At 44.9% G+C, this 12,416-nt stretch overlaps 1 protein-coding gene across 19 annotated transcripts in view; it reads right to left on the bottom strand.

Annotated features, from left to right (window-relative positions):
- Positions 1-12,416, bottom strand: part of EPB41L2 (erythrocyte membrane protein band 4.1 like 2) — a 365,575-nt gene that overhangs the window by 196,582 nt on the left and 156,577 nt on the right. For all 19 annotated transcript variants that reach the window (XM_073627268.1, XM_073627272.1, XM_073627278.1 and 16 more), the window contains one exon: positions 8,066-8,257. In XM_073627268.1, the coding sequence (XP_073483369.1) occupies positions 8,066-8,257 (192 nt within the window). The remainder of the gene's footprint in view (positions 1-8,065; positions 8,258-12,416) is intronic.

Raw genomic sequence — 12,416 nt, forward strand, 5'->3', positions numbered from 1 at the left:
ACCCGCGATCATGTCATGGAGCCTCAGAACGGCGAAGTGCCTATGTAAACAAGGCATTTCCCCGTTCTGGCTTGTGTCATGACAGAGATCACCGCTCCCTGTCATCGGGAGCGGTGATCGCTGTCATGTGACTTGAAGCCCTAGGACACACTTAACCCCTTCATCGCCCCCTAGTGGTTAACCCCTTCACTGCCAGTGTCATTTACACAGTAATTAGTGCATTTTTATAGCACTGATCGCTGTATAAATGACAACGATCCCAAAATAGTGTCAAAATTGTCCGATATGTCCGCCATAATGTCGCAGTCCCAAAAAAAAAAAAAAAAAAAAAAAAAAAAATCGCAGATCGCCGCCATTACTAATAAAAAATGTAAAAATAAAAATGCCATAAAACTATTCCCTATTTTGTAGTCACAGCACATGCTTCAGAAGAAACAGCGCGGGCGGGCGGTCCTTCAGAGTGCATGCACCAATGGCATCATCAGCACAGTATACAGTAAATATCTCCTAAATGGCGCATGTTTAATACCTATAGGTACCTACCGCCCCGGGCGTTGAGGCGGCAACCCGATGTCTCCTAGCGGGTCATCGCCGTGCTCCAGGTCAGCAGGACTGGGGGGGGGGGGGGGGTTGGAGGGAAGTTCACCTTACAGATTCTTCTGTAAAGGTGAACTTACCCTTTAACATCACTACTATTTTTATTAACATCATCATCACTAGGCAACAACGGTATATTTGGAATTTAATTCTAACACTCCATAATAGTCAGTTCCAGCTAACCCCCATCAGATGTTTGAGAGGATGCGAGGCAAGTAGAGGAAATACAAGCTCTCCCTCTCCTCTGTACTGTGCAGAGTGTAGCTATTTCCTTGGGGTGCACGACAAATGGTCTTGAACTGCAAGCAGCTATGAATCTCATGTCAGCTTCAATGTGCATCAATTGCTCAGACGTGCTTAACTAAAATATAGCCATGCTAGGCAGTCGTTTAATGCCTTCTGCAATAAAATATTTATTTTTGCACTGTAAAAAGCACAAGAGTGTGAACAGGGGATGTGTACATTGAGCAGTTTCTAGGTCATTATTAGACTGTAATTTGTCAAATAAGATCACACAATTGCTTGCTTTCAGGTGAGTAAACTGCATATGAAGCACTTGAAGGGATTATATATATATATATATATATATATATATATATATATATATATATATATATATATATATATATATATATATATATATATATATATATAAAAAAAAAAAAAAAAAAAAAAATAGGTCAGCAGCGGTCTCCTTGACGATGCGTTTTTTTCTTGCCTAGTCTAAAAATCTACCACTATCTATAAATGGAACGTCAGGTTATCCTGCAAGAAACATGCAAGATCACAAGAGAGTCTGTTACTAAAGATATGCGACATGAAAAGACACTTAACAGCACATTTTATCCTTTGTTCATTTTCCATAACAGAAAAAGACAGCTTCATGCCATGCTTGGAGAACATAGACGTTGACATAAGATTACAAAATATTCTCTGCCTGGTTTTAAAGTAGGTCAATATGAATTCACATTTCATGGTACAACAGCCAGCTCTGTATCAATGAACATATTTATTGTATTTTCCATTGTACGTTTCTACCTAAAACATACTTACCCCTCTCTAAAGGACATAGTTTTTACAGATGATAGCATATATTTAGCCACACAATTGGAATGACGCTAAAATCCTGAAGAAGGCACCATTTAGGTTTGCTATACACCACATAATTTGTGATTGGATTATCCACTTCAATACCAGGCACTTCCCCCCCCCCCCCCCTTCCTGCCCAGGACAATTTTCAGCTTTCAGCACTGTCGCACTTTCAAATACAATTACGTGGTCATGCAACACTGTACCCAAATTACATTTTTATCGTTTTCTTCCCACAAATAGAGCTTTCTTTTGGTGGTATTTATCACCACTGGGGTTTTTATTGCTCGCTAAACTAAAAAAAGACCAAGATTAAAAAAAAAAAAAAAAAAAAACATTTTTTTTTTTTGTTACAAAATTTTGTTTTCTCCTTCACTGATGGGCACTGATATGTAGAATTGATGGGCACTGATAGGCGGTACTAATGGTAACCGATAGGCGTCACTGATGAGGTACTGACAGGTGTTACTGATGGGCACTGATTGGCACTATGGTGGGCGCTGACAGGTGTTCCCGATGGGCACTGATTAGCATTGTTGTTTCACCTCTCATGGGGGCTGTGCTGATAATCAATGTGCTGATTATCAGCACAGACCCCCCCCGCCCCTTCTGACAGGGAGAGCCGCCGATCTGCTCTCCCTGTCAGCACAAACCAAGGAAAGCCATTTACCGGCACTTCCTGGTTCACGCTGTGATCAGCTGTGATAGGTCACAGCTGATCACGTGGTAAGAAGCCACCATCAGAGGCTCCTTACCACGATCGGAGATGCGGTGCGTCAGAGTGACACGCAGCACCGCTGATCATCGTGCTGCATGTCCCCACAGGCGCGCGACGGTACGTTATCCTGCTGGATGTCATATGATGCCCAGTCAGGATAACTGAACCACCGCCCGGCCGTCATTCTGCTATAGGCCAGGCGGAAAGTGGTAAAAGTGATATTAAAGCCATGGTTTTTTTACATTAAAATAACAAACATGTTATACACACCTACTCTGTACAGTGCTGCTGCACAGAGAAGATTTTTTACCTTCTTACATAGATTGCACTGACACTTTAGAACCACTTTAAGTAAAAATTTTAAGATATCACCTTAAAATGTATACTTAATACAATCACAAATACAGTGGCGTATAGCAAACATAACTCACAGCCAAGATGGATTATTTTGGACAACAGGAACATGAACATTTTTTTTTAAAACTAGCAAACAGGATTTTCAGCAGGATTTCCGCTAAGCTGGCTATACACCTCTGGATTTTTCTCATTCAGCCCCAAGGGCAGGATACAAGTATTCACTCAATTTCCCCTCCCAAGAGGCTTTTGTGTCAGCTTAGAGTCTTAGGCTATATTCACACTGTTCCGGCACGACATCTGATCCGACTTCGCCGTGCGACTCCATGTCCGACTTCAATGAACGGGATCTGACCATACCAGGCTTTTTGAGTCTGGTATGGATCTTGAGGGGAACCCCACACCAAAAATAATAAATATATTAAAAAAAAAAAGGCGTGGGGTCTCCCAACCCCCAGACCATGCAAGAAGCGTAGTGTTACAAAAAAGTAAAAGTAAAAAAAATAAAAAAAGAAACAGGACGGTTTTCAAAAAGTCCTTTATTAAAAATAAGGAATGTTTCTCAATGTTTTCTCCCTCCGCTTTTTCACCATGTTCTTCTCCCTCAGTCGATGACTTCTTCCCTCTGCCGACCAGATCCTCCTCCGACGCTGGCTCCCTTTTGGTTAGGTCCAGTGTCTGTTATATAGCCAAAGGGCATGGCCATCCGGCGACGTTACCCGGAGACCCTGCCCCTCGTGACAGGGGGTGGGGTCTCCATGTAACATCACGAGGGGCGGAGACTCCGGGTGATGTCCGATGATGGCCTTGCCCCATGGCTATATAAGAACTGTCAGACACCAGACTTGACACAATGGGAGCCAGCGTCAGCAGAGGAAGAAGTCATTGGCATAGGGAGAAGACGCAGAGGGGGGAGAAAGACGCAGAGGGGGGAGAAAGACGCAGAGGGGGGAGAAAGACGCAGAGGGGGGAGAAAGACGCAGAGGGGGGAGAAAGACGCAGAGGGGGGAGAAAGACGCAGAGGGGGGAGACACGGAGCTTTGATGGGAGACATTCTTCATTTTTAATAAAAGGACTTTTCGAAAACCGTCCTTTTTTTTGTAACACTACACTTTTGATGAATGAGTAGAAATACAATGTACCCCATACTCATCACATAGGGGGATACTGGAATCTGTGGGCCCCCTCTGTAAAGGGGCTTCCAGGTTCCGATAAGTCCCCTGTCCGCAGACCCCCACAACCACCGCCCAGGATGTCGGGAAGAGGCCCTTGTTCCCATCAACATGAGGACAAGGTGCTTTGGGGGGGGCACAGAGCCCCCCACCCCAAAGCACCAATACTCCTATGTTGAGGGCACGTGGCCTTTTATGGTCCGGGGGGGGGGTGGCGCTCACTTGTCCCGCGACCCCACCCCCCCCGCCCCCTTCTGACCTGCCGGACTGCACCCTTTGAGAAGGGTCTGGTATGAAATTTGGCATGGGGTACATTCCAATCGATGGGCTTAAATCGCACCCAAGTCGGACCAGAGTAGTGCAGTAAGCATGTTCAAAGTCAGACCAGTTAAGACGGCTCTCATAGGGAACCGTTGATTTTGACACGTCATGCGACTTGTGCTCTTAAAGTCGGAGTGCATGTCGGACCAGTGTGAACCGGCCCTTATCAGTGATTCACGCAGATAGCAGAGGGTAGAAAGATCAGAGGGAAAGGATTGAGGCTAGCAAACACTATAGAGGGATACGCTTGTTCATATTTTCATGTTAGAGGTTTACAAACACTTAAAAATGGTTGTAAATCTCAGACATGAAATATGTACAAACTACAAAGCATATTGTTACAGCCATAATCACGCTAATGTTACATCAATCTGTCACGCGATGCAGGCCTGCAGCAGCTAATTAACCAGAGCGTGGCCCTTGACTAGGGGTAAGAGGAGGGCCTGGAATGGCTCTGATCGCTGTGTCGGGATACGATTTCCGACACTAGCGCGTCAGTCTGATTGTGACAATACCAATCACTGTTCAGCTGTGGCAATCAGGCGCCATATAACAATTGTGTATTTCTCCTGGATTCTAAATGCACAGCAAATATAGATTTACATGTACATGTAGCTCAACATGTGTACGATCATAAGGAATTTTTGACATCTCTCTGCAACTAGAACGTTGGCTTTTATGAGAGATAAAATATAGTCCTCAGATCTGTTGTAGATCAAAGTTAGCAGACAATTTGGGGCCTTCTCACAGTCCCCTGCTGGTTCTTGTAGCCAAATGGCTAGCTCTTTTCTTTGAGGTTCATGAAGGTGGCAACTTAATACCTGTACAAGTAGGAGGTAATTTTATTGGCATCTAGGTGTCACTACTGGTCTAGAGGCTTGTTCTGTCCTCCTCAAGTTCTAAATGGTGTTATATATATACCGTATTTATTGGCGTATAACACGCACTTTTTTCCCCTTAAAATCAGGGGAAAATTTTGGGTGCGTGTTATACGCCGATCCCCCCGCTGACTGTGAGCGAAGGAGCGAGCGCTGCCGACATTCATACCTAGCCGAGTGTACTCGGCTAGGTTCGGCTAGGTCCGCTCACAGTCACGCCCAGTCCCACCCTAAGATGGACATAATACAGGGACTGGGTGTGACTGAGTGGAGCTAGCCGAGTATACTCGGCTACATATGAATGTCGGCAGCGCTCGGCTCCGCCCACAGGTCTACGAGAGGAGCCGAAAGCAGCTGACAGCCGCCGAGAGACACAGGACCAGCTCTGTGTCTCTCTGCGGCGCCATTTTTAAAAACTGCAGTGACAAAACAAGGCTGCAAATGGACACAGCGAGGCTGCAAATGGACACAGCGAGGCTGCAAATGGACACAGCGAGGCTGCAAATGGACACAGCGAGGCTGCAAATGGACACAGCGAGGCTGCAAATGGACACAGCGAGGCTGCAAATGGACACAGCGAGGCTGCAAATGGACACAGCGAGGCTGCAAATGGACACAGCGAGGCTGCAAATGGACACAGCGAGGCTGCAAATGGACACAGCGAGGCTGCAAATGGACACAGCGAGGCTGCAAATGGACACAGCGAGGCTGCAAATGGACACAGCGAGGCTGCAAATGGACACAGCGAGGCTGCAAATGGACACAGCGAGGCTGCAAATGGACACAGCGAGGCTGCAAATGGACACAGCGAGGCTGCAAATGGACACAGCGAGGCTGCAAATGGACACAGCGAGGCTGCAAATGGACACAGCGAGGCTGCAAATGGACACAGCGAGGCTGCAAATGGACACAGCGAGGCTGCAAATGGACACAGCGAGGCTGCAAATGGACACAGCGAGGCTGCAAATGGACACAGCGAGGCTGCAAATGGACACAGCGAGGCTGCAAATGGACACAGCGAGGCTGCAAATGGACACAGCGAGGCTGCAAATGGACACAGCGAGGCTGCAAATGGACACAGCGAGGCTGCAAATGGACACAGCAAGACTGCAAATGGACACAGCAAGGCTGCAAATGGACACAGCAAGGCTGCAAATGGACACAGCAAGGCTGCAAATGGACACAGCAAGGCTGCAAATGGACACAGCAAGGCTGCAAATGGACACAGCAAGGCTGCAGATGGACACTACAAGGCTGCAGATGGACACTACAAGGCTGCAGATGGACACTACAAGGCTGCAGATGGACACTACAAGGCTGCAGATGGACACTACAAGGCTGCAGATGGACACTACAAGGCTGCAGATGGACACTACAAGGCTGCAGATGGACACTACAAGGCTGCAGATGGACACTACAAGGCTGCAGATGGACACTACAAGGCTGCATTGATGGGCATTTAATTGTAAGTTTTTTTTCCTTAAAATTCCCTCCTAAACTTGGGGTGCATGTTATATGCCAGCGCGTGTTATACGCCGATAAATACGGTATATCCTTCTATAGCATGTACTTGTCTCAATTGAGAGCGCTAAGGGGTTTATGTACTAAAAGTGGAGGGTGCAAAATCTGGTGCAGTTCTGCATAGAAACCAATCAGCTTCCAGGTTTCATTGCCAAAGCCTAATTGAACAAGCTGAATTTAGAAGCTGATTGGTTTCTATGCAGAACTGCACCAGATTTTGCACCCTCCAGGTTTAAGTGATTTTTTAGGTAAAAATAACAAACATGTTATACTTACCTGCTCTGTGTAATGGTTTTGCACAGAGCAGCCCTGATCCACCTCTTCTCGGGTCCCTCTTCGGCGTTCTGGGGCCCCTCCCTCCTGTTGAGTGCCCCAACAGCAAGCAGCTTGCTATGGGGGCACCAGAGCCGAGTCACAGCTCCGTGTATCCATGCAGACACGGAGCCGTGGCCCGGCCCCCTTTCTCTTCTCATTGGCTGACTTTGATTGACAGCAGCAGGAGCCAATGGCGCTGCGCTACTGTCTCAGCCAATGAGGAGGCAAGTCCTGGGCAGCCGAGATATTCCTACAACATCGCTGGATCTAGATGGGCTCAGGTAAGTATTAGGGGGACTGCTGCACATAGAATGCATTAAGATAAAAAACCTTCTGCCTTTACAACCACTTTAGTAAATCGTCATCTAAGTGTAATTTTTGTCTGCTGCCAGTTCCTGTACAATCAGCTTGAATCACTTCTGACAAGTTTGCCTGACACACAGAGAAAAAAGGTGACAGGTGAGGGAGCTCCAGCTGATTAACAACCTCAGCTCTGTTCCTGTGGGCTGTGTGAAAGGGGGGCCATGTCAGATCTTAGAGCTCTCCTCACTGAACTTTGCAGAAGGTAACATCAGCTCTCCCCCCCTTCTTTTTGACAGCTCAGGAAAACTTTATAAATTCTGCACTTTCAATGGATGTAGATTAGAGAAGACTGCAGATAAACGGGTACAACAATATTGATTTCATCTCTATCACTTCATTGGGTATATGGTAAGGGTTTAGAACCCCTTTAAGTGAAACTATATAATATTCCCTCTCGCTCCTCCCCATGCAGCTACATAAAAGTGAGGTGAAAGGAGGGCGGGGTAGAGGAGTTGAGCCATCACAGAGTAATTAGATACCCCCAGAAGAGGGAAGAGCTATGATGTACAAAGAGAAAGGGGGCTGTGCTAGGGAATCGCCTAGGCAATTTTTCTAGCAAGTCCAGAGGTGTATTGCAAACAAATTAAAACGAATTGATGAAAACAAACTCAAAAGAAAGCATTTAAAATACCGGTACTTATTTTTGCACTTTTACCTGCATTTCCTAAATTTGGCGAAGGGGACTCTTTAAACAAAGGCTTAATCATAAAGATAATGGTATTACAAACTCCACCTACCTCGACATCACATGTGTACTCTGTTTTATCGAGTAAGGTCACTCTACATGGCACAGTTTTCATTTTTTTCGGGGATTTGAAAGAACTCTCCTTCTTGGCTTCAACAGGCTGATTAACTTTTATCACCTTTTGTTCTACATTTTTCACCTCTTCTTCCACCTTTTCTGTTCCTAGGTTTTCCTCTTTTAAAGGCTGCAAACAAAACAATTGTATATTTAAAGCTTTAAGTGGCTGTAAATCTTAGACATGAAATATGAATAAAGTATATCCTTCTATAATGTGTACGTGTCTTAATCCGGAGCACTGTCATTTCTGTCTGCTGCCTCGTTCCTCTGCTATCTGCATGAGTAACTTCTGACAAGTTTTCCTGACACCAAGAAGTAAAAAGGTAACAGGGGAAGGAGCTCCAGCACACAGCCTGTGATTAACAGCCTTAGCTCTGTTCCTGTGTGAAGGGGAGTTTGTCCCTTCCATCCAATGAGCTCTCACTGAGCTCTGCAGAGTGTAATTACAGCTCCCTAGCTAAAGCCCCCTAGTTTCTGAAGTTCAGGGATGCTGTGTAAATTCTGGACCTATAACTGGTTTAGAGAAGTTTGGGCTGCAGATAAAAAGAGGTACAACCTATGTGGAAGGATTTGATTATTCTCTGTGTATCACCTGAGTATAGTTACTTCACTGAGTATATGTAAGGGTTTACAAATGTTATTTTTAAATCAGCACCAGGGACAGTACTTACAGTATACAAAAAGTTTCCCTTGTGCTTATGACAACTGTGTTTCTTGAAATCTTTAATTCTCTAACCTCCCCTCCCTGAATACCCCCGCAACTGTGATCTTCTGTTGCTGCGGGGGTTATTACAAACAGCTACAACTGTCACAGAAACTTGCAAAAAGTACTGACAATAATCACCCTTCTCCCTGATCCATTCACAGAAACTGTACTATCAGATCTCATAATGAAAAACAATCTATGAATGTAGGACAGACAAATGGAAAGTCCACCTGTCCTCCATTCATAGGGCGCTTTTCATTGTGGGAACCAAAACCACAGTTTCTATGACTGACACAGTGGGGGAGGAGGGCGGGCATAGTTGCCACTTTTGACAAGTGCAGCTGTTTGTATTACTACCTCCAGGGGGGGGGGGGGGGGGCAAAAGACTGAAGATTTCAAGCAATACAGCAACCCCACCCTTTGACTGGACAGTGAAAATAAAAGCTACACAACAATGTGCACATCTCTCTGTTCTCTTGCACTCTCCTCCTCTCAACATGCTCTATGCGCTGCCAGAGTGGCTCCTTGACAGTTCCCCCCCCCCCCTCTGAGCTTTGCTGTACAGTGGACTAAAATAGGGCTGATACCATGTCTAATGCAGGAATTTACACTGCTCGTATATAAAAGATTAATATAAAGAATTACTTCAGATTACAGAATTGCTATAAATGTGTGCCTTTTATTTGTACCTGGAATTCAGCTTTACATAAGCCTGCACAAATAAATACTATATGAAAATAAGAATAAAAGTACTTTTGACTTACCTGTAAATGCCATATCTTGGAATAAAAAGGTACAGGACACAGGCTTGATACTCACAGACCCTGGGTTATAGGCTGGTACCTTCAGGTGATTGGACACTTGCAAAGCTTTTGAGTACACACTTCCTGATCATCCCCCTATAACCCCTACCTCACTCCATGAGTCCTCCGTTTTTTAGCAAGCAATGCAGAGTAACACAGAAACAGAAGGGAGTGTGGCCTGTGCCTTGTACTATACTCCAAGAAATAGAGTTTTCAGGTAAGTCAAAATACCTTTTATTTTAATCATATAGTATAGGACACAGATTTGATATTCATAGACTCCAGAACATACCCAAGCAACGAATGAGAAGGGTAAGCATCAAGGCAAAGCAGAACTGTGCCAACTGGCCCAACAATAACAAGGGTCAATGGATCAAACTCAGCATGCTGCTGCAAGAACCCTGCTGCTAAAAGCTGCATCAGCAAAGGATTGGAGGTCCACCTGGTAGAATGGGAAAAGGTATGAACAAAAGACCAGGTGAAGCTTTACAAAGCTGGACCACAGAGGATAGATGCCGGAATGCTCTGGCAACGCCTATTGACCTGGTGAAGTGAGCATATATTAGTGCAGGAGGTTCTTTATCCTTTAGGATATAAGCTCTTGAGATGAGTTGTCTTATCCACTTAGCAATGGTGGATCCTGAAGCAGGATGTCCCTTACGAGGCCCTGAGGTTAGAACAAAAAAAGCAAGTCCGTCTTCCTACAGGCTGTAGCTTTTAGAGACACTGATGGCTCTGATCACATTCAGACAGTGAACAGCAATCTCCTTTGGGTGCTTAGGAACAGGGAGGGAATACTATATGTGTCTTTGTTGAGGTGGAAGTCTACGACACGTTAGGAAGAAAGGAGAGTCTGGGGCGCAAGACTACTTTACCCTTGTGAACAAACTCAGATACGCCTGACAGAAATGACAGCCCCCAAGAAGGCTACCTTGCAGGAGAGATCATTCAAAAGGAAATTCCTTGGTGGATGCACAGGGTTTCTGCAGGTCAGAGAGAACCAAATTGAGGTCACAGGAAAGCACAGGGTGCTGCAAGAGTAATTTGATTTGAGAAAAGATTTTTACAATGGAAAATGAAGCTAGAGGTTTTTGAATAAGAATGGACAAAACCAAAACCTGTCCTTTAAGAGTACTTAAGGCCAAGTTTTGGTCAAGTCCAAATTGTTGGAAGGGCAGGAAAAAAAGGTACAGAGTAATCCCTTGGTTTAAAGTGCCTATCTATTTTAACACAAGTCAAAGAAGGATTTTCCAGATACAACAGATTTTTTTGGAAGGGGTTTTTCTTGCTTTTATTGGAACAACAAAATAAAAGACCCCTACCATGCCATTGAGTCTAGTGACGGTTTGGAAGGAGCCAGGAGTAACCTCATAGAAGTCAGAGTATGTTTGTTTACCAGGTTCCAGATTGGAACAGTCCTCCCCAGACTGAGGGGCTGGCATTTGTCGGCATCACCTTCCATTGTATGGTAGAAATGACAGCTCCATTGTTCCTTGCCTGGCTGGATAGAGCACAGGGAGCACAGGAAGGTGAAATGATGGAGCATGTTTATAACAGAAAAACAAAAACGTCTTTGGAGAGGCCTTGAAAGGAATTGAGAGAATGGAACAGCCTCAAAGGGAGGCCACCATGTAGCCTAGAACTCTCATGGAAAATCTCACAGCAGGATGTCTTTTGCCTATAACGCCCAAGCGGAAGATCTGATAGAGACCAGCTTGTTTTCTGGAAGATACAGTTTGGGCTGTATCTAGAAGGCGACCCAAGTATTCCAGGTGATGGGAAAGTTGGAGCGCAATTTTATAAAAGTCAATTACCCAAAAACCTGAAGTATCTAAATAGTCCTGTGGACACTTGCAGATAGTTGGAAGGGAGATCATTCACAAGAAGGTTGTTTAAATCCATGAGGACCTGGACACCCTGAGTTTGTAAACCGGCGAGAGAGGGTGCAGGTACCTTTATAAATACTTTGAGCAGAGGAAAAGCCAAATGGCAGTATTACAAACTAGAAGTGTTTGTCTTCTACTGCGAAGCATAGAAAGCGCAAATGAAGCACAGAAAGCGCCAATGAGGTAGGTAAATGGGAATATGCTTCCATGTACTGTATCTTGAACATTTATAGATGCTAGGTATTCACCTTGTTTAACCACTTAAAGACTGCCTATCGCATATATACTGTATATAATGCGCAAAATCACATACCTGTATGTCATTTCATGCAATAGCTACTGTGGGTGCATGTGCACACCCATTGGACAGAGAGGGAGCCAATCAGTCCACCGGCCACCCGCAATCGCTCCCCAGAGAGGCAGAACGGTGATCTACCTATGTAAACAAGGCAGATCACAGTTCTGACAGGGGAGGACACAGAGATCTTCTGTTCCTGCTAAGCAGGAACAGAAGATCTGTGTTCGCCCAGTCAGACCATCCCCCACACAGTTAGCAAGCACCTCCTAGGGACACACTTAACCCCTTGATCGCCCCAATGTTAACCCCTTCCCTGCCAGTGTCATTAGTACAGTAACTGCATATTTTTTGCACTGATCACTATAATAACGTCACTGGTTCCCAAAAAAGTTTCAGGTGTCCGATTTGTCTGCCGCAATGTCGCAGTCCCGCTAAAAATCACTGATCGCCGCCATTACTAGTAAAGAAAAAAAATGCCCCATAGTTTGTAGTTTTACGCAAACCAATCAATATAACAGAATACAGATTCGCCTAAACCGATGAAAAAAATTGGATCTTTTATATTTTTTTTATTGGGTGTGTTTTATAGCAGA

This window comes from Aquarana catesbeiana, linkage group LG04 (genome assembly GCF_042186555.1).
Source record: "Aquarana catesbeiana isolate 2022-GZ linkage group LG04, ASM4218655v1, whole genome shotgun sequence".
Taxonomy (NCBI): domain Eukaryota; kingdom Metazoa; phylum Chordata; class Amphibia; order Anura; family Ranidae; genus Aquarana; species Aquarana catesbeiana.